At 42.0% G+C, this 21,989-nt stretch overlaps 3 protein-coding genes across 8 annotated transcripts in view; all 3 read right to left on the reverse strand.

The window, feature by feature from the left end:
- Positions 1-80: 80 nt before the first annotated feature.
- btbd9 (BTB (POZ) domain containing 9) lies at positions 81-12,276 on the reverse strand. Its single transcript, XM_056405002.1, has 11 exons — positions 12,036-12,276; positions 11,493-11,701; positions 9,712-10,075; positions 9,096-9,363; positions 8,744-8,963; positions 7,780-7,899; positions 7,386-7,495; positions 7,102-7,291; positions 6,205-6,312; positions 5,095-5,173; positions 81-4,379 (listed from the first exon to the last, which is right to left on the reverse strand). The coding sequence occupies exons 2-11, from the start codon at positions 11,675-11,677 to the stop codon at positions 4,185-4,187; spliced, it is 1,839 nt and encodes a 612-aa protein (XP_056260977.1). The 5' UTR covers positions 11,678-11,701; positions 12,036-12,276; the 3' UTR covers positions 81-4,184.
- A 957-nt stretch (positions 12,277-13,233) lies between these two features.
- On the reverse strand, positions 13,234-19,024 carry LOC130187421 (uncharacterized). Of its 2 annotated transcripts, none has more exons than XM_056405039.1 (9): positions 18,170-19,024; positions 17,678-18,010; positions 17,274-17,552; positions 17,138-17,179; positions 16,526-16,609; positions 16,414-16,430; positions 15,907-15,963; positions 15,363-15,431; positions 13,234-13,981 (listed from the first exon to the last, which is right to left on the reverse strand). In XM_056405039.1, exons 1-9 carry the CDS (start codon positions 18,240-18,242, stop codon positions 13,880-13,882), a joined length of 1,056 nt encoding a protein of 351 aa, XP_056261014.1. In that variant the 5' UTR covers positions 18,243-19,024; the 3' UTR covers positions 13,234-13,879. The 2 variants fall into 2 exon arrangements, with proteins under 2 accessions (XP_056261014.1, XP_056261013.1); XM_056405038.1 differs by having other exon boundaries at positions 17,678-18,013.
- A 101-nt stretch (positions 19,025-19,125) lies between these two features.
- The window catches only part of LOC130187420 (uncharacterized), a 66,949-nt gene continuing 64,085 nt past the window's right edge, over positions 19,126-21,989 (reverse strand). For all 5 annotated transcript variants that reach the window (XM_056405034.1, XM_056405033.1, XM_056405032.1 and 2 more), the window contains exons 5-9: positions 21,030-21,116; positions 20,898-20,926; positions 20,674-20,730; positions 20,524-20,592; positions 19,126-19,835 (exon numbers count right to left, since the gene is read on the reverse strand). In XM_056405034.1, coding sequence (XP_056261009.1) covers positions 19,740-19,835; positions 20,524-20,592; positions 20,674-20,730; positions 20,898-20,926; positions 21,030-21,116 — 338 coding nt within the window. In that variant the 3' untranslated portion in view covers positions 19,126-19,739. The remainder of the gene's footprint in view (positions 19,836-20,523; positions 20,593-20,673; positions 20,731-20,897; positions 20,927-21,029; positions 21,117-21,989) is intronic.

Raw genomic sequence — 21,989 nt, forward strand, 5'->3', positions numbered from 1 at the left:
GAAAACCGACGAAATAAACATAAAAACGAGAAATCTAACATGTTATATTCACTTTAAATGAGCACAAGGCGAGGTATGGATCAGATCGGACTTGCTTTGATCACTGGTTTTATTGTAATCCGTTTTTACCAGATTACAGAGACAGACTTAACTCCCCAAGACGTCTGTAATTAACAAAAGAAAATAAAATCAACCTGAAACCAGATTACATCACAACATTATCATTTTATCTAACAGGAGGACTGACATTGAAGACGTGACTGTGGTCACTGAAAGGAAACCTCATTCACATTAAAATGCAGCAGGTTACTCTACATGGCAAAAATAAGCTGTGGCAGCTGTTTTCCTAGCACCTCTGTTCATTGTATGATATAATAGTTTGTTTGTGATGGTTCTAGTTGATTAAACCACCACTGATTGGTTCAAAGAGCTACATTAGCATTCATTAAGGTGCGTTTCAGGTGACCTAATGACCTGAAGTCCAATATTTACTCTCCTTTGAGCTCCAATTTGGCCTCCACCAAACTTTGAGGGCTGGCCCCCGACTCTCAAATGAACTCCAGATATAAATTCCTTTACAACAAAGGTTAACTTCTGCCAAATTAGCTGCCCCAGTTTTTTTCCTCTCTTTTCAGACTAAACATCTTTATATTTTTAGCTCATTGTAGGATATTATCAATTGTGTTGATTTTGCTACAGCAAACATGTAAAAGGCCAAGAAGGGACAGTGGTGGAGAAATAGCAACAGCTATAAACTCTTTGTGGAACACATTCATTTCACGCCTTGTTTTCAAACTGTTAAATTGCATCGTCCCTATTAAATAAATAAACTGAACTGAAAACAGACAGAAGTGACGCTGATGAGAGTGAAATGAAACTGTAAAGTTGGGAGCTATCTACCCTGCTACCCTTATAAAGGGTTTAGGAATGGTTAATAATTAGCTTATTAATCCAATTAACACTTCATAAAACATAAATAAACAATTATAAACAAGTTATAACACAGTTTTCATACATTGATGCAGGCTCACTATTTGGCAAGATGAAGGTATTGCTTACTACTCATTAATCTTACTAATGAGTTACTACCATTTATAAACGGTAAGAGGAGCCTTATTGTAAAGTGTAAAACACGTCACCAAACAACAAACTTGAAGAAGCAGCAGGTACAGATGCTGATGATGGAGAAAACAAAGAGATATGAGGCTGAACAGTTCAGATACATGTGGACTCACTATTTGGCAAGCAACAGGTCACTGTTGCCCTCTTTATCTAATGTGTAATAGTAGCTTATAGATGATTTATAAAGTGTTAAGTTAATTAGAACAACAAACTATAATTATTGCAAGTCGGCCGACAAATCGTTTGCAAAACAGAACAATTTTTGGTGAAAAGATGTAAATAAAAAAGATAATTCATATTTTCAAATGTTTGGAAACAAAAGGAACTTTCAAAATAATTTGCAACCTGGCTTTATTTGGCCTCCGTATCACTATGTGGTCGAATGTGGGCTGCAAACATGTTAAAGATTTTATGGGGCCCTGAGTTGGAAAAGGTTGAGAACTGCTGAATCACATTCAGAAATCCTTCATAAGGGTCGTCTTATGGCAGATTTAAGTTCAGGTAGCACAAGATAAAATGAAATGATAGCGGCTTTTAAACCAGATTTTATCTCTACAGGACAGTGTCCACATCAGGTAATGATGCAGGTGATGCGCCTTATTCAAATGACCACAAAAGCCACCTTGGGGAAGAGTTAGCTTCTGGCTCGCTGAGGAGTCGGGCCCCGGGACAGTTTGCTGCTTCGCCCGTAAAAATGCCCAATAACAATTATGCCTTTGATCAGTTATTACATTAATTTACAGACAAATACCACACAGGTTAAATATGAGTGTTTCCACATCAGTTGAGCAGGTGAACTCAGGTTTCTGTCCCACTGCTCCGTTTAAACCCTCTCACTGTTACTGTGGACAAACAAGATGATGACTGAGGCGACAGAAACGAGTCAAATCTGACTTCTGAGCTCCAAAATGAGAAGATGTTAAATGTCTGTAGCAGTGACCGGATCATGATGAGCACTGTGACAGAAGCTCTCAGGACTAGAGAGAAGACAGACATCGCTGTATTGCTTGTATCAAAGACCTCCGCTGTGTTCGACAGCAGTGATTCAGGCAAGCAGCAATAAACATTAATGAACAATGTCAGTTGTTTCCATTATCACATTTTTGACAGGCAATGTTCTGAACAAGAGGCAGTGAAATGCAATCACACGTCAATGGTCAAAACAAATATATATATTAGCTCAAACTATACACATACATAAAGTTAGATGGGGGTGGGGAGTGTGTTCTCTACATTACAGTGTAACCTGAACAACGGCCCAATTCAGTCCTCTGGTTATTAAAGAAGACTTAATCCAACCAATGGCTAATCTTCTAAAACATAGATGGATGACTAGAGGAGGTTTATAGAAACATCAGTGTCGTTAAGGTAATTCAGATTATTTAACATCAAACAAAAGGTTTCAAAATAAAAGACAACTCAAAAGTGCAACATCAGGACACGAAGGAAACAAACAGGAAGCACAGCAGCGTACGGAGGCCCAGGAAGGCCAGGCAATTTATTTTTTTGCCAGGATCATTTTTTAACATCGTTATAAACACCCCGAGAGGAAAGTGATTTCTTTGTTTTCCTGGGGGGGGGGAATATTTGTTAACAACTTAAAAATGAAAATGATTGCCCCCCCCCCAAAAAAATATTCTTTTCACTTGCATTTCATTTCATGACAATGTTTTTACAGCCGAAAAAAAAAGATGATCCTGGGATAAAAAGAAAGAAAAGCCTTTCTGGGCTTCCGTAGTGTCCTTTAAGGCCAGTGAAGGGTTTTTTTCCCCAGAAAAAAAATAAATAAAATAAATCATCAGTGGCCTCTCGGGGGGTTTTATAATGATGAAAAAAACATTTGGAAAAATAATGATCCTAGCCAAAAAAAAAAAAAAAAAAAAAAAGCACTTGCCTTTCAGGACTTCTGTACACTGAGAGATTCATTTAAAACAAACCTACAAAAACACACAAAAGACTCAAACCTGACACGTCCGAGAGCGAGGAAGTGTTTCAATTCATTTCACACACAAACACAAAGATACCAGATCCAGCACCCGGTACTGTTCTTCAGTCAGAAGACCCAAGCTGCAACCTTTATTTCTGTCTACTTGAGTAAAGAAAAATAAAGTGCCAATAGCAGCTGCTCATGTATCTACGGTATAGAAACTTTCTTCCTGGCAGCTCTAGTGCATACATAATTTGGTCCGCCTCAATGTTCAACTAATTGATTTCCCCAATCATTTGTGCTAAGCTATTCAAGTGCTTAAAATGCTGAATTAAGACACTTAATTAAATCTATCTTTCGTTTTAGTGAGGTGTTTCTTTGTTTTCTTGAGGTATGAATTCTAACTATCAAAAACGTCACACCAGAATAGGACCAGAGGTTTTTTCGTTTCAGGTGTGAAAACCTGTGAACAAATACTCAAACAGCTATTACTTAATATGCAAATGCATAATTGGATTAAGTGCTATTTGCATACAAATGCCACAGAATGCGTTAGCTCCACAGCTTTGGCAAAACCCTTTCGAGAATTAAAGTCTAAAGTTTGAAAAATACTCGACTGCTACTCCGTTAGCTCGATGGTATGAAAAGTGAGTAGAGTCCGTTTAAGACAGTTTCTTAAAAAAATAGCTTGTTTAAGGATAAAATCCACTTCTTTTGGAAATATTAACTCGTAAAATTCAGATAGCAACCCCCCGCCCCCCCACACCCTGGTCTTACTGCTCTTTGGTGGTTGGGAAAACCACGTTTCAGTGTGTGCCTCATCTTTGGAGAAGTAAAGTTTCCACTTGGTTTTGAAGGGATAAAACTCGAGTCTTAGTAGCTAAAAAAGTACCTTCACAAAAATGCATGAACCAGTGGATGTTAACACCCAACTATCAGTTTCAGAACTGGGAAGACTGGAGCCCTAGATGCTGCTGCTACAGATAAACCAGTCTCTAATGTTGCACTTATGACAGAGGGACCATGGGTAATGACAATGAGACGATCGCCGGACGTTAGCAGCGTTGTAGCAGTGCAGTCTGGATGATGACGGCTGTGCAAAATGGCATTGTGAGGTCCCCCCCACCCCCTCCTCTTAAGGATGGGACTGCGAGGACGACGATGAGGTGGAGGAGGGCTGGGAAGGCAGCAGGCTGTGTGTGCGTGAAGGTCGCTGGGGTCGCGGTTGCTGGGGGGCGGAGCCAGAGTCGGAGGAGTTTAGGCCCGGACTGCCTTCGTTCACCTCGGCGTTGAGCTGGGCCGGACACTCGAAGTGAACACAGTGGAAGACCTGCAGAGAGAGGACGGTCACACGGGGGGAACCACCAGCACACACAACCCCACTGAAACCCCTCCCCCCTGGGGTAAAGTCCGATCTCTCTCCCTCCTGCAACTGGTTCAGAGTCCAGCAGCTCAGTCTCTTACTGGTTCTAACAGACGCCGTCACATCACGTGACCCTCGCTGCCCTCCATCGCCCCCCCGTCTGTTTTACAACTGACTGTAAGATTTATTTTTCTGATCTTTTTAATTTCGCTTTTATAGCTTTTACTGTATTTGCATGTGTGTGTGTGTGTGTGTGTGTGTGTGCGTGTGTGTGTGTGTGTGTGTGTGTGTGTGTGCGTGTGTATGTGTGTGTGTGTGCGCGTGTGTGTGTGCGTGTCTAAACGGCATCTGCTCCTCTAATTGTCCTTATTGATATTGAGTCATACTGTTTGTCCTTCCTCTGTAACTCGTCTGTCTGATATTTGATTTCTGTCAAAGCTCTTTGTAAAGTCGGTTTTAAAGGTGCTATATAAATAAATATATTATCATTATTATTATTATTATAACAACACTGTTATAACTATATGATATAATATATATTCTGCTTGTGAAGGCGACAAGCAGCCACCATCAGCTAAGACACGATTAATCCGGTTAATTCAGGCAGGTTTTAAAAGTGTTCAGGTATCCAGTGAAAACACCTGAGACTCACATTAAAAGAAAAACAGAAAGACGTTCTCACCTCATTAGCAGTGTTGTGAGTCCCAACAATACGGATGAAGGACGCAGGCTGCTTATCGAACTTCAAGGTCTGCCATGATCTGTAAGAGAGAAACGCATCAACTTTCAGACTCCATCTTTGTTTGTATGTGTTTTTATTTACAACACGTCTGTCTGTTGTGATTGTGTCACAGCTCCTTGATTATTGTACAGAGACAGTTTCTGCTTCTTCAGGTTCAGAGTTCATCTACCTATTTAAAAAAACATCTGTCAAAAATAAGACTGAGTCAACAACAGCTCGATGATAAACTGCAATAATCTTTGAAATGTGGAGACAAGCTCTAAGATTTGTTTTGTTTTTCTCCCATTAATTTGAAAAATCCCATAAGCCACTTGAATTCAAAATGGCCGCCATTCCTGGCATAGGAAACATATATTTTACCACAGAGTTTTACCCACAGGACAGATTTCAATCATTTTGTAAAGTTAATGTTTCAGACTCTGAGACGTCAAAGTCACAATCTTACATTTCCTCAGAGCTTCATTTGTGCAGTTTCTGATGTCACGTGAAAATGTGTCTACTTTACTCATCATAACATTAGCTCTCTAGGCTAACTCGCTAGTGCTAGGCTAGTCAGCAAGCTTTGATAAGAGATTTGACACGTGGATGAACTTATTGCAAAAAATAACAATTCCTTTCCCAGAAATGGCGGCCATCTTGAAATGTGTTCTATCCACACAGTGATACAAGGAGGATTTGTGCCACTTTAGCATTTGTTTCCACATGTGAAAGATTTCCCTGAAACATGCAGTTACCAGCTGAAGCAGTGGTTCCAGTTCCTCTGTTTTACAGCTCAAACTAACATAAGAATGAACAAAGGTAGGTGTCATGAAAAAACCAGTGTGTGTGACGGGTAACTACGATGATGAAATATGACCTGTATGTGCAGAACCTTTTTCTCTACCGACTTAATGTGCAACAGAAGTTGTTTGTTCTGGATCCCTGCCTCAACTCAAAGACGTGTTTTCAGATCAGCCTGTGTCTTTAAAGGACCAAGGAAAAACGATGCTGCCTCTTGGCGTCATGTAGCGGGAATAAATCGCGGCACGGTGAAAGAGACGGGAGCCTCACCGACACGCCACCCTGGTGCGGTCGACCACCTTCGTCCACTGCTGCTGGTTGGTGGAGACCTCGATGTAGTAACTGTAGGAGCGCTCGTCACAGTCCCAGAGCAGCAGCCTGAGCACAGGAGAGGCAGAACAGTGAACTGACTCCGTCTGCACTTTAACCGCTCTGACGTCTTCATGACGTCTCACACTGTCGATTCAAACGCTGCTGATCCTTTAGATTGATGCTGCAGTAAATATTGGTTAAATGTCATAAACACAACAAACTGCCACTTCCTGTATTTTATATCAACACTTTCAGTTGTAGCAGGTGAAATAAAAAGTTAATATCCAAATTCTACTATTAATTATTGAGTCCGACAAACTTATAATCTATGATGTTACACGAACACTAATTTTTAATTTTTAAATAAATGGAATGATGCCTTGCTCCTGTTGTAAACCGAACTCAGGCTGCGTCCACATGAATGATCTCCGACACACACATGACCAGTCACCCACACTGAGCACGTGCGAGCCGGTGTAAACAGGAAGTAGATTGTCTCCTTTGCAGTTGTAGCATTAAAACAGAGAAGTGAACAACAAGGTCAGTAACACTGTCATTCATCATCATGTTGTATTCACCACTGGTAGTCCAGGCTGATGACAGCCAATCAGGAGAGACCGTGGGTGTGACCTCATCGTTTACAAAGGTCTCAGTTTCTGTCCAGACTACAACACAACCCGTGTTTTCAGAATAAAGCACAACCTCAGAGTTTTCAAAATAAAACAGCTCCAGCAGAGTTTCTGAAAGATTCTGTTTTCGTCGTGTTGACGGAGGAAGAAATGTAGGAAAAGAGACGCGAAGAAAAACATTGACACATGGACGCAGCCTCAGAGCTGACAGTGTGGCCACGCCTACCTCAAGGAGCCGATGGAGTAGGGCTGAGCCAGCTGGATGACGATGGCTCCTGAGCCCAGCTGATGGCAGGTGTATCCGGAGTCCCAGTCGTAGTTTCGCGTGTCACCGTTGAGCAAGGCATTCCTGCTGCGGCTCACGCCCTCGACGACGCTGGCACAGGACGCGATGGTCGCCACGTTCTCACTGGGCACTGCAGACAGGAACGACAGGTCCAGACACATGTTTTCATGGCAGATGTTTAGCTGCTTCAGACTGTTTAGCACAATGAAGACTCAACAACTTACCCACAAGCCCGTTCTCCAGGGTGAATGGGTGGTTTGTGAACATGCATTCAAAAGCCACGAGGTGGAAGACCTTGTTGACCGTGTTGTGTGTTCCCACGATGCGAATATACCTGAGATAAACAACAACAACATGACATATGAGTGGGCGGGGAAACCAGCCGACCACAATCCGCTCTATAAACGACCAGGAGGAGCTGATTCCATCTCTGTCATTTTAACAAAGAGCTCACACGCAGCTCTTTGTTAAAATGACCGAGGTGGAATCAGATTCGTTTTGATTCATCCACCAACAACTCCCGCCTGAAAAGAGGACAGATGTGCTTCATGTGTGCGAGCCCTGCTTCTCTGGTGAACAGGTGAACATGTGGTAACAGTTGGTGTAAGAGAAGTTTACCTGCAAACTCGTGGCGTGAAGTACAGATTCTGCCACGAGCGGCACAGGTATTTGGAGTGGTCCACAACACGCACCCAGTCCAGCTCATCCATGGACACCTCGATGTAGTAGGAGTACGACCTTAAACGATCAGAGATGACATTAGAACACAAACCGCCTCAGACTGAGTCGCTACAACGAGGTTCATGGAAAAGCCAAAAATAAAAACGCGTTTTTTAAAATGTGAAACGGAAGAATCACGTTCAAAATCAGAGTCCATAAGAAAGAAAATGGATTCTGTCAGAAATCATTGTGTAAGACACAGATTTGTTTTTGGTGTTTTAAACCTCGGATCACTTTGTTACGACGGAGTATTATCTAAAATTATGGGGAAAAAGTCGTAATATTTCAAGAATAAAATTGTAACATTAGGAGAATTAAAATGTAAAATTTGGAGAAAATTTTTTTTTTTTTATGAATATTACATCAACCAATCAAACAGGTGAACGGATAATCAGTGGCAGCTGCTGTTTGTCTGTCTGACAATAGAATAGATTCAGTTTCTTCACAATCTTTTCAATGTCCTGATGAAGGTGATGATGATGATGAGTCAAAAGATGAAGGTTCTCCTTATTAGTGAAACCTAAAGTAGAACTTCACAGGATGCTCCACGTTCCTTTTTTTAAAGCTTCTGATGTTTCCCTCTAAAAAACACTTGACCTAAAATTACAACTTTATTCCTGTAATATTATGATTTTATTCTCAAATTCACGACTTTATTCTTGTAATTTCAGATGTTCTCCTTGTTGTGGCGCTAATACTCCGTCGACTTTGCCAACACGGTTTGTTGGAACCAGTCAAACTACATTTGAGTGCTGCCAGTCAGCTACTTCAACAATAACCACTGTGAATTATACTTCACAAGTCCAAGATAAACTAAAATTAAAATCTTCTTTGTTAGTCTGTAACGTGTCTCCTTTGTTACCGGCTGTCTCTGTCCCACAGCAGGAGACGCATGTGGTTGATGATGAACGGCTGGCCCAGTTTGACCTGGATCCCGGCCCTGCCGTCCTCCTCGATGGGGTGTCTGGAGAAGCCGTGGTCCAGGTCGTAGTTCTGGGTGTCCCCGTCCAGCAGCGCCGACTTCAGCTCCCCTTTCACCACCTGAGCTCCGTACTTCATGGTGGCGATGTTCTCCTCTGGTACTGGAACCCAAGAAGGAAGACATGAAGGACAAGTGCAAATAAAGACGGATAAGACACAGAAATCACCTCGATTTCATTTTCATTTAATGTCTGAAGGATTCATGGCAGCAGTAAGAACAGTAAGACACTGACTGAGCATCCCGCGGTAGTTCAGGTCCATGTTGCGACTCTCGGAGCGGGTCTTAATGGCGTCCAGCAGGTCGTCTGGGCTGAGGAGGCCGGACGGTCGCACCACGTTCAGCATCTCCGTCAGGGTCATGAGAGGCAGCCGCACCGCTGACATCACTTCCTGCGTGTCAGCCCCCTCCTCGTGCTGCCGGCACCAGCGACACAAGGCCTGGAAGATCTCCTTCTCGCTGGTGGCAAATGAGTCTCTGCTGACCACGGTCAGAAGAGCGGTCTGAAACAGAAAGAAAGATGACAAAGTGTCACTATTTTTTATATGCTAATTGATTAACTTAAAAAACCTGAATAAAAACATATTCTGAAGGTTTATGGGAATGTCTCCATGTCATTATCTTAGCTGAAGTTACATTGAGTGACAGATGCCGCAGCCCGAAAGCGTGTGGTTTCACACACACCTGAACTCTGCTGTGCCATCTTGTCAATTACCTGCCACTAGAGGTCACTGTATCCCAGGTTTATGCTACACCAAAGGGATGAGACATGAGATCAAACCATACTTCCTGACATATGGAGCAGTGAGCGTTGTCCTGATGTAAGACTGAACCATACTGCCACCTCGTACCTTGGAGAGCGAGAGGAAGCCGTCAGAATTCAACACCTCGGGTGCGTGTCTGTCCATGTAAGCACAGCAGGCCGCACTGAGCGCGCTCAGAGAGTAGAGACTGGCCACGTCAAAGACCAGGCAGACGTTGTTGGTGTGCAGGATGGTGCGCAGGAACTCGGAGGTGGAGTCCTCCAGTGGCTGCAGGCCGTAGCGGTGAGCCAGGCCCAGGAAGTCCAGCAGCACCTCCTCCCGGGCAGAGCTGAGGCTGGCCCTGCCCGTGTACAGGTAGTTTAGCAGCATCGAGAAGGCTTCGGCCCGCGTCTCCTCCAGACACACCTCGGCCTGGGGCTGGGACTCTTTCATCCCACCGTACAGCAGAGCCCTGAAGGAGCCAGAGGTGTTCATAGTTTTTATTTATTCAAATGGTTGTAAATGTTATGATTCATTTTCTACACCAAGATTTGACTTCAGACCGTCACAAACGGCAGCGAGCAGTCTTACAAACACACAGCATTTTATTCTGAAAAACACACTGAGTAATAGAAACTGGCAAAGCCTCAAGCCCCCCCACTGACTAAATCTCATGTGTATCTAGAGTTAAACAAAAAACATAGAGGAGAGGCTGTGAAATTACAAATACAACACTGACACAGAATTCATCTTCATTTGTGTGATCTACAGAGTAATAAGAGAATTGAATACTTTAGTATCCACAAACACAAGATGAAGAGAATCAGCTGGTCCTCACATTTAAGGAGATAGAACGAGGAACTGTTTGGCAAGATTTCAACAGTAGCCAGGACAAGATGTGTTTATAAAGTTTCACGCAGAGCAGAGGTGGACAGTCCACAGCTCCATTACTGGAGTCAGAGTAATGATCCTCATGGTCAAAAACTACTCCAATACTCCAAAGTGAAAGTTGTTCAGTCAGATTTTTGCTGGAATACTTCATTTTAAAGTATATTTGCATGTCTACATCATTGTATTGTTCCACATTTACAGAATCTAATGACTGTGACACAACATACTGACTGACTGTAGAAGCTGTATGTATGCTACAAAGACTGTAGATATGTCTGTAAAAACACAACTAATTTAACAAAAGAACAATTTTTTTAGTCGGTGATGAAGTCTGGTTGTGATAAACACAGCAAACATTTAACACAGCAATCTTCTTTATTTCTAAACCTTCAAATACAGACTTCAGATCAGACCATGGTCTCTGGTGAAGAATCTTCTGCTTCATCTTTATCTAACGTCGACATCGTTAGGACACTGACAGGTTCAAGCATGACTGACAGCAGAGGAGTTGGCTATGATTGTTTTTTTCTCCTGAGATGACCACGGCATATGTTTTATCACATTTTAGAAAATAAGATTCATTCCACTGACTAAAAGCTAAAGGAAGCACTTCACAGAAATGTAGAGGAGTAAAAGTATTTTTAAACTCCAGTACTCCAATACCGAAACTAAAGTAAAAATCTGACTGAACAACTTTCACCTGTATTGATGTTACATTTGACTGGAAGGGTTTCTATACTCTGACTCAAGTAATGACGTTGTGTGCTTTGTCCATATCTTTCTATTTCCAAGCTCATGAAATAAAAAGTAACACTGATTAACATTTGCAGAAAGTCTAATGTTAAAGCTTCTTTGCTGCAGGGTTTGTGCTTCCAAAAATCAACGACGTGTAATTTTCCCAGGGGTGGCCAAACCTTTCCATGCAGCTGTTAAAGTGGGTCTACCAAAGGCACTGTAGTATTAAGAGAGGTAAGACAAGTGACAACATTTACAGTTACCTGAAGTAGTGACAGCGCGCTGCCAGGATGACCCGGTGCGCAGGGAAGCGCTTCCCCTCCACGATGAAGGTAACGTCGCTGTACTCTTCACCGAGCACCAGGGCTCCCAGCTGCTCCGACAGCAGGTGGATGTGGTCGATCTCCGACACGGAGGCCAGTGGACGCAGAGGGTGACTGTTACTCATGGTCGACGTGTGCCACAGTCACATCTGACACACAAATAATCACGTCAACCGGGCGGTTAAACCAGAGGCACACAGCACATACAGTAGCTAGTTCATACTAACTGCTAACTACGATGTCACTAACATGACGGCAGACGCTAACAAATTCACGCCGACGTCCAGTTACTGTATTTGCCACCATGTCTGTTGTTAAAGTTTTACATAAACAACTCAATTAGTAACTAATAGTCGGTACGCGCTGTCGCTAGCTAGCTAGCTGAGCTGTTGTTTACAGACGCTGGTGTCGCGGACATTTGACACCTGAACAAACGTTAGCTAGCAGCTCGGATATCTCCTCTTTTCCCGGTTTTAAACTTACCGAGCGGCTCTCGTTCACTCCTGTGTTCAGATATATGCGTCAGATAATCTAAAAAACAACAAAAAACAGTCGTGCTTCTTCTTCCAATGTGCATGAAAAGCACCAAATTCACAATTCTTCCAGCATCACATCACCGGAAACTGATTCTGGGCCAACGGACAGGCACTTCCGGTTCGAGAAGCTGGATTTCAAAATAAACGTTCCTCAAAGTTATTATTCCGCAATTGTTTGCTCTGTACTCTGAAAAAAACATGTTTAAGGGGGATTATGGGTAATTTAATTGTCCTACTTGTGCTGACGCAAATGTATGATGACGTTTGTGACTCGTTCTTCGATAACAGCCGTTAAACGCTGTTACACGTTTCCTGTTTTATTGTCGCGTGGAATGACTGCGTGCAATTTTGAACAAAGCATGACATATACACATATGTACGTATATTTCGTATTTATGTCTATGGAACAAAGCGTCAGATTGTTCCATTATCCAATTTGTACATTCAAAAGTGAACGAGGAAGTCGAGAACCGGAAACGGACGACTTACTTTCAAAGTAAAAGTCGCATGCTGCAGCGGTCAATTTAAGGAGAGCTAAACTGAATAAATACATACAAATTGTCTAAATAATGAACATAAGTCAGAACTGTCCCAAATTTCTGCCAGTCTCCCATGACTGACTGGGAATAAATTACCAACGAACACTGGAATTATTACAGTGTTGTGATTCATAAATGAGTGTAATGATTCATTTATTCATTTGATTAAGGTTCTTTGTTACTGGGTTGACATTGTACAATATAAGGTTCTGCCTGTGGTTTGTAATTTTAGGGGAGAGAACTGCATGTTCACAAATATTGACTAAACTGTGCTGGGACACCCGAGGTAGCAAAATAAATCCGGCCCATACTTGGGCCACATGCTTGTTTTCCTCTGGTCCAGTATACGCCTGGTTCTACGGCCTGAATCTGGCCCATACACAGCCTGATTGTCAGATGCAACTTCCACATCTGGACTAATTCCAGCACATAAACATATGAAAATCTTGCAGCTGTCAGACAACACAGGAGGAAAACAGCCGGACTCTGCCCAGATATGGAAGTAATATGGGCCAGACTCGGGCCGAGAACACAGGTATATGTTGGACTAGAGGTGTCACTTTTACTACAGGAATAAAAAATGTTAATTCCTAAAAAGGGCTGGATTCACCTTTTAATGCACAATCCATAATTATGATAGTATTCAATCCTCAAAGCAGAAAAATAACAGACTAAAATTATAAATATTAAAGTCATTATGGAAGCCTATACAGGACTTTATTATTTCCATGACAGCATTGTCATTTTTCAATCACACGTGTTCTAGGATGACACTGGACTGGACTGATGAGCAAAGCATTTAATCCTTTACTAGCACTCAGACAGTGGTTATATTTCTACTAGTGAAAGAAAGCCAAACATACAGGTCAAACCATATTATCTTGAATAAAGCAACAAAATTCTAAATCAAAATCAGTGCATCAAAACATTCTCGCTCTAAATATATGATCATGCGAGAACAATCCAAGGAGATTAGATGTACTCCTTTACAACAAAATAAACATGAAATAAACTACTGACCCACAAAGGTGAAATGACAGAGAACGAGCTCAACTGAAGGACAAACAAGAACTTCCTTCTGACCAGTTATAAAGACTAAAAACAACATCAAAGAAAAATCAATAAAACTGCTCAACCTTCAGAATTATTGCCTCTACTTTTTACACTGTGACACTAGCTAACCTACAACACCCCCTTGTGGTTCAGAAGCTGTTTACACCAATCCATCCTGACAGTGATCAGATGTGATTGGTTAAGTGATGCTGGCGTAGAGGCTGCTGGGCTCAGCAGAGGGAGTTCTCACAGTGCTGTAGGTCACAACATCCTTTTCATGATCGTCATTTTTACTCCCAACCTGGAGGGAAACAAATCAACACAACACAATTACTGTAAATCCAACACACTGGGACATCATAAACCCTAACAACATGTAAAGCAACACGACGTAACACAACACTGTGGAGGAGCAGGGATGTCACAGGAAACGTAATAAAGCATTTCCTTCATTTCATATTTTAAAAGGCATTAAAAACAGGAATTGTAAAAAGAATTAATAAATGATTAATCCATCAATAAATATTTAAAAGTGAATTTACAAAAACAGCATAAAACTCTCATTAAATAAACTATTTATAGATACATTTATTAATTCATGAATAAATAATAGACTTTGAAGAACTACCTGTAGTCTGGCCCATATTACTTCCACATCTTGTCACAACGGTCCCCAGGCCTTAGTGTTTTATGTCTGTCTTCTCATTTCCTGTTTTATTTTGGTAGTTTTCCCTCTTGTGTCTTTACTTCCTCCTGGGTGATTACCTGCTTTTTCCCTGATGTGTGTCACCTGTGTCTCGTTATCCCCACAGTATTTATTCCCGGTTTGTCCCTTTTCACTTTGCCAGTTTGTTTTCTTCCATAGTGAGTGACTTACCAGCGTTATCCTGATTGCTACCTTGAGAGAGACTTTATTTGTGACCCGTTTCCTGAGACCTGCCTGTCCCCTGTCGGTACCTTTGCCTTGTCCTGCCCGCCTGACCACGTCTCTGCTTTTACCCACTGGATCCATCGCCTGTCTCCAGTGGGCTTGCCAGGCTGTTGTTGGTTTTTTATTGAGTTGTACAATAAACTGCCTGATTGTCAACTGGCTCTCGGATCGTGCTTTTGGGTTCTACCTTGTGTCCCGAGCCTGACACATCTGGGCAGAGTCCGGCTGTTATCCTCCTGTATATATTATATATACCGTATTGTTTATTATATTTCCCCACTGGCCATGGGATGTAACAAGCTCTCTAATTGGTTAGTTCGCCAACCAGTCTTATCAGGTTTTACCAGCACTGAAGCCTACAGAGAGGCTAACAGGAGAAGCTAAATGGCTACGCTAATCGATTAGCTAACAGGAAAAGGAAAAGCAGCTGGGAAATGGAAATTGAAGAGGGAATCCAGGAATGTGTTCACATTTGTAAAATGTCTTTTCAAATTCTATTGTATTTATAAATGGTTTATTTAATTGGAGTTTTATTTTGTTTTTGTAAATGCATTTTTTAATCTTAAATATTTATTGATGGATTAATCATTTATAAATTCTTTTTACAATTCTTATTTTTAGAATATGAAATTAAGGAAATGCTTTATTACTTTATCACAAAATGACATCCACAGACTCTTTTATTAAACTGCTGAAAACTATTGTTTCCTGTCTCACCACCATCACCTGTTCAACCAGTCAGACAGCTCACCTGGGCTCTACTGTCGGTCTTCTTGGTGTAGCTGATGGAGGCGTAGGAAACACCTTCTTCAGGATCAGCCTGCACAGTGAACATTATAATTTTATTTGATTGGGACAATACATGTTAATGAACACCAGCACAAAACACATGATGTAAACACAGCAGATTGTAGCAGAAATGCTAATTTACCTGCACAGGAAACAAAACAAGTAAAAAATGATCAGAGATCTGGTTTGACTGGAGCCAGTGTTTGAGAAGTGTCTCAGAGGTGGGACATGTAGGACACTGACTCTTCTAACTTTATTCTATTTGATCAGAAGCAGCACTTTAACTTCTATTACTTCTGCCAAGGATGGTCAGAGGAGTTTATCTTATTTTAATGGTGGTTTGACCTCTGACCTCTGCTCTCACAGTCAACCGTTTGACATGATCTAGTTGCATCATTTAACTTCCTCTTTTTATATTCGTGGTCACATTTTCACACAGACAACTGTGTGGGTGTGTTTCACACAGAAGCAACAGCAGCAGGACTGAGTGAAGAGTGTGAGCTCACCGTGTCCCGACTGGTCTCTGGAGCAGACTGAGTCACTGTAGGGTTAGACGTCAGCGCCTGGACAAACACAGGCAGTTCAGTTAATACAGATGTTGTCAAAGCACAATACAAACAACAGCTGTACAACATATGCAACACATCTGTGCAGCTTTGACCTTTAGCTACTAAAACCTAATCACTTCATCCTTGAGTCATGGTGAAAGTTGGTGCCAAATTTCAAGAAGTTCCATCAAGGCGTTACTGAGATAGTGTCCACGAGAACGGGACGGATGGACGGTCAACCTGAGAACCAAAAGGCCGCCGCTCTGACTGAACCACACACCTATATATAATATTTTTTTAATTTTATGTGTTTATACTCTATTTTGCCCCCCACCCCACACACAAACACACACCCCCCACACACAAACACACACACACACACACAAACACACACCCCCCACACACAAACACACACACACACACTAATTTCTTTAACTTTAGAATCAAACTCAAAGACTTTCTTACCTCAGTGTCACCCTTCCCTGAAAAGACACAAAGAAAAGTCGACTAAAGCAATAAAATAAAAGTTTTATTAAAATTTGTTGTTTCTGAAAGTTTCATGTGTAAACAGTCTCACCTTTAGTTCTCTTCCACCTGATCACAACAAGCATTAAAACCGCTACCAAAGCCACGACCACGATGAGACACAGCCACAACCAGTCTGGAAAGACAAACATCATCAAGTGTCTCAGCTGCAGCTTCGTTTTCTGTCCACATCAAAAACCCACTTCACTCAAGGTCCACTTACTAGTTCTTCCTGGAGCTTTCAACAGCATGTCTCATTGGAAATGTTGTTTAAAGCTCCACAAAACACTCGTAGGTGCAACAAAAGTGAATTTAACCGTTTAGTGTTGGAGGTGTAAGATATGATGCTGAGGAAAAATAAAATGGCTGTAAGTTGAGAAAATTCTTCAGCGGAAGAAAGGAAGATTTCAAAATGGTGGTTTGTCAGCGTTTCACAACATTCAGTCGTTTGCTAATGAAAGAAAACAAACCACAGACCAACAGAACAAAGACACAAAGTGTGTGAAAGTAGTTTTGCCTTCATGTCTGCTGAGACTGAGTTTAGTGTCGGACTGAGAGCTGGACGATCGAGTGTCAGAGAGAGAGAGAGAGAGAGAGAGAGAGAGAGAGAGACAGAGACATCACACTGAAGCTCCACTGGTTGTAGATGCTGTCGTGCTCTCACCTGCCTTCATGTTGTTTTCTGTTGCTTTGGTTTCGTCCTCACCTGGACCAATGAACAAACCAACAAGCCGTTTAGAAAACGCCTCATGTTCACCATCTGCAGGTGATAGACGCTCATCAGCTCATCATGTTCTTACCTGACTCCTCAGGTGAGGCCTGGATGGGGAAGGTCAGCTGTTTCTTGTTGTTATCATCAGTCACGTTACATGAAAAGATCTTATACCTTGATCCATAAATGTAATGAGAAGTCTGAAAACTCACAGAGGCGCTGCAGCGAGACTGTGATGTCAAGAATTCACGGTGATCTTTACCCACATCTTTACCCTGATACAACCACTTCACTGAGTGTTTACAGTCTCTATACGTCGACACAGAGCAGGTGAACTTCACCTCATCACCGTCCTTCTGTTCAGTTACTGGTGAAGACGGAGACATTGAGAGAGAAAGACAAGAGAGAAATGAACTTCATCACTGTAATAATCATCATGATTGTAAAGTTTCAGTGTTTTGTTCTAACAGACAGTTTGATGTAAATACTCACTGTTAACAACAGACAGATAAACCCAAGAGTCTGAACCTTGTTGTGTTCCTGATTTGTCAAACTGTCTGCAGGTGTACAGACCAACATCTTCAGCTGAGACCTTCTTCACAACCAGAGAACACTTCTCTTTCAGACTCAGTCTGTCTGATTTAGATCTGGCGTCTTTATGAATCTTCCCAAGTTCAAACAGTGGTACTGATGAGCTGCTTCCTGAACCGCTGAAGAGCCAGGTCGTACCGTCACATTCAACCTGATCTTCTCTCAGACTCCCACAGGACAAAGTGACGTCACCTCTGACTCTGACAGTGATGGATGATGAATCTTGTCCAGCTGCTGCTGAGGAGACGTCGGAGGAATAAAAATGTTACAGTTAATGTGCAGATAATGTAAGACAGAGCAGACACAGAGCGCTCTCAGTTAAACGAAGGTTAGGTAATGAGGTAACATTAATGATGGCTGTTATTTAGAATCATTTGCTGAGTGTCCTTTTACCTGTGAACTGAAGCACCAGGATCAGAAACAAAGACGATTCAAACCACCTGAGTTCGACCATCCTCTCTGTCATTTTTCTTCGTTCTACTTCCAGTAAATGTGAGACTCTAAAGACAAGTGTCGTATCAACTTCCTGTAATTCGTCCAGTGTCACTTCCTCTTCAGTGACTTTTAAAGACAGTCCTTCTTTTCTCTGTAGTAGCAGGTGTTGCTGTGTTCAAACATCACCTCCACTCTTCCTTTGCTTCAGTGACGTTCATATCTCAACAGAGAACTAGATTCACCACCTCATGGTCGTATCCCTCCGCCACTCAGACTAGTTTCAGGTTACATCCTGTTTATCCCGAGTCAGATTATAAAACACTGGTGTGAAATTCTGTCATAATTTCTGTGTGAGGTCTTGATTAATGGCTACAAAGTGTTTTGAGGTCACGCTGACCTTGACCTTTAGGCACCAAAACCTAATCAGTTTATCCTCAAGTCAAGTGAATGTTTCAGCCACATTTGAAGAAGTTCCATCAGACAGCTGAGATATCGTGTCCACGAGAACGAGACGGACGTACGAACAACATGAAAACAATATGGCGGCTCTGGCTGTCGCGGGGGAATAATAAACTGTTAAACTTACTACACATCAGACAACAGCAGGTGACAGGTGACATTTATGATGCTCAGTTACATTTCAAGCTGACGTGATATCGGGTTATTACAGCTGCTATTCATGTTGTGCTGCTCGTTGACCCACAGCGCCCCCCTCTGGACAGCAAGGCTTCATACAGCAGGAAATCCTGAAACTAATCACTGAACAACTGTAACAAAAAAAAAAAAACACATAAAAACATCAATTTTGGAAATGAGAAGTAACATTACATTATCTAATGAACTAATCAGTCATCAATGTAAAATATCTGTAATGAGATGTAACTACATGTCAGGCAGGACTCAGACGCAGAGAATAAGTGAACAGTTGGCTTTATTGAAATCACCGGAGACCTGAGACAGAGTGACAAACAAATGGCTATGAAAAAGACTAGACACTAAACTCTGAAACAAAAACACTCCAGGAGGAGAAAAAAGCTCTAGTCAAAAGAAACAAACAGGGAAACACAAAACGCCACCTGGCGGAGGATCTATGATAATAAATAATAACTACACGAAATAAAAATCACTCATAACGAGGATAAACTAAGGGCTATGAACTTAGCTATGGTAAGAAATTACAAACAAAAATTCACTCTTCACGAGGTACGAACAGCTTACTTGGAAGGTCACTATGGACATGGACAAAGGCTCGGGTGCAGGACGAGGACGAAGACACTCTGGGACAAGACAAGGGGAACACAGACTATTTAAACACATGGAGGGAAATAGGGAACAGGTGGAAACACTCAGGGCAATCAGACTGAGACACATGAGGAAGGGCAAGTGACCTGAAACAAGAGGAGAGTTACTTTTCAAAATAAAACAGGAAATGACAGGACAAAACAAACCCAGGACAAGACAAGTTCACCACGGTGTGACACTACGCTGGCTTTTTATGGTTTTGGTTTGTTGACGGAGGCGTAAAGGCTCATGGGATCAACGCTCCAGCAGAAGAAGAGGAAGGTTTCACTGTGCTGTAGGTCACAGCATCATCATCATCATCATCATCATCTTCAGCCACAACCTGGGAAACGACAGAAACAGCTCAACACATTAATTACACAACATTAAATGACACAGGATCAAAGAAGTAAAAGCAATATTTGTGATTCCTTTATTTATTTATTTCCTGGGAACTTTTTTTTATTATAGAACATCACCAGTAAATGCTAACCTTGACACAAATCCTCCTTTGGTATCGCTCTGTTGATAAAACACATTAGCCACTATAAAATATTACTCACAAAAAAGCTCACTAACTAGCCTTGCACTTGCGAGTTAGCCTAGCGAGCTAATGTCAAGACAAGTAAGTAGACTGTCGACTCTAACAGAAGTTTTGGTTCTTCATTCATAATAAATGGTGTTTTATGGAGAATTTTTCACATGAATATTAGAAATTGAAGAGTTGTGACTCTGACATCCTCAGAGTGTAAAACAGAACCTTTTAAATCTGTCCTGTGGGTAAAATTCTTTGCTGAAATGTTTCCAATGCCAGAAATGACGGCCATCTTGAAATTTCAAGTTGCTGGTGGGATTTTTCAAAGTAATGGCCCCAGAAGTAAAAATACACATATTCTGCTGCTTGTATCCACATTTGAGAGATTATTGCAGTTATCTGCTGCACTGCTTCGTTTTACTGATAAAATATTAGTTTCCTTTTCATTGCTGAAAATGTTTTTAAAGTCAGTAACATCACCAGACAGACAACTCACCCGAGCTTTACTGTTGGTCTTCTTGGTGAAGCTGATGGAGACGTAGGAAACACCTCCTTCAGGATCAGCCTGCACATGAAGACTGAGTCAGTAACACGTGGATTTCACTGAGTTCTATTGTATAATAACAGTGAGTGTCTGTGATCTCACCGTGTCCTGACCGGTCTGTGGCGCAGACGGAGTCTCTGCTGGGTTTAAGCTCAGCTCCTGGAAACACAAATCGTTCTAGTTACACTTGGTCAAACATGATTTCTATGAAGGCGACGAAGCATCAGAGAGGACGGTTGCTATGGAGGCCGTTTGCTCCTGGTTTATCCTCCAGGGTCATGTGACAAAGCTGAACTCTCGTAATTATATGTCGATCGCTTACTCACAGTGTTTTCCTTCCTTCCTCTTCTGTTCCCTGTGAAGACAAAAGACAAAGTCGACTTCAGCTCCCTCAGTTAAAATCCAGGTTTATTAAAACTTCATGTTGTACAAAAGTTTCATCAGTGAATCTTCTCCACCTTCAGTTCTCTTCAACTTCATGACCGCCACAGCAATCATCAGGAGCACTAATAAAGCCACGCCCCCAAGGACAAACCACCACCAACCTGGACAGAGGATGAAAACATTAAAAACACTGTGGCTGCAGTTTTCTGCTGCGTTCACAATCCTGCAGCTGAAAGAGAGAAAAGCACATCTTCTCCAAAGCTGGTGAAGCATGAACCTGCTGAGGCGAAGGAAACACATTCAGCAGGAGATCTAGAAGTTTCCTGTGAACACAATGAGTCACGATAAAGTTCCTCATTCCTCATGACACTTTACTCTCCCTACATGTCAGTACTCTGTCCTCCACAGTAAAGGAGGAAGTTTGTCGTTCGTCCGTGGACACGCAGATGTTTTCTGATCTGATGTGTGTATTGACAGAAGATCATTTGTTGGTGTTTGCAAATCTGAATCTGTTTTATGACGCGACAGAACTATGAGTAATGTTTGGTTCGGTTTATGGAAACATCAGAGACCTTCGTAGACGTGGTTGAGATATAAACCGATTGGTTAGTGTTGGGGAACAACTGTGGTCCTGGTTGAAAGAGGCCCACATTGATTTTTGGTTGGAAATGTAAAGCGAACACTGATCTCCCACGTCAGTCGAGTCCTCTGAACTAAACAACACAACAGATTGTTGTTGCCACGGTGATGTTAAGGTCCAGTTAGCTCGGTCAAGTTAAGGGAACGACAGTGGTGATGGCGGAAAGGATCCAACGCTGCTGTTTCTCTGGCGAACACAGTCTCTAAGTAAAGGAGAAAGTCGTCTTAAATTGACCATCACACAAAGGTCGTTTGGTATTTTTCCCATCGGGATGAAGTGAGACTGTCCTGCTGTAAAATAACGAGCCCGGAAGTCGCTTGTGTCGCATCGGTTGGAGGCTGCAATTGAAGATCGATTGCGACCATCAGGTGGATCCTTCGTTCCGAACCTCTCC

The sequence above is a fragment of the Seriola aureovittata genome, chromosome 19 (genome assembly GCF_021018895.1).
Source record: "Seriola aureovittata isolate HTS-2021-v1 ecotype China chromosome 19, ASM2101889v1, whole genome shotgun sequence".
NCBI lineage: Eukaryota > Metazoa > Chordata > Actinopteri > Carangiformes > Carangidae > Seriola > Seriola aureovittata.

Coding starts and splice junctions, on each gene's coding strand:
- btbd9 (XM_056405002.1), bottom strand. CDS start 11,677: ATGAGTAACAGTCACCCTCTGCGTCCACTGGCCTCCGTGTCGGAGATC. Junction 8,964..9,095: donor GAACTACCGCGGGATGCTCA/GTCAGTGTCTTA, acceptor CTTGGGTTCCAG/TACCAGAGGAGAACATCGCC. Junction 5,174..6,204: donor CGCACCAGGGTGGCGTGTCG/GTGAGGCTCCCG, acceptor TCTCTCTTACAG/ATCATGGCAGACCTTGAAGT.
- LOC130187421 (XM_056405038.1), bottom strand. CDS start 18,242: ATGACAGAGAGGATGGTCGAACTCAGGTGGTTTGAATCGTCTTTGTTT. Junction 15,432..15,906: donor CAGAGACCAGTCGGGACACG/GTGAGCTCACAC, acceptor TTCACTGTGCAG/GCTGATCCTGAAGAAGGTGT. Junction 13,982..15,362: donor AGACCGACAGTAGAGCCCAG/GTGAGCTGTCTG, acceptor GTTTCCCTCCAG/GTTGGGAGTAAAAATGACGA.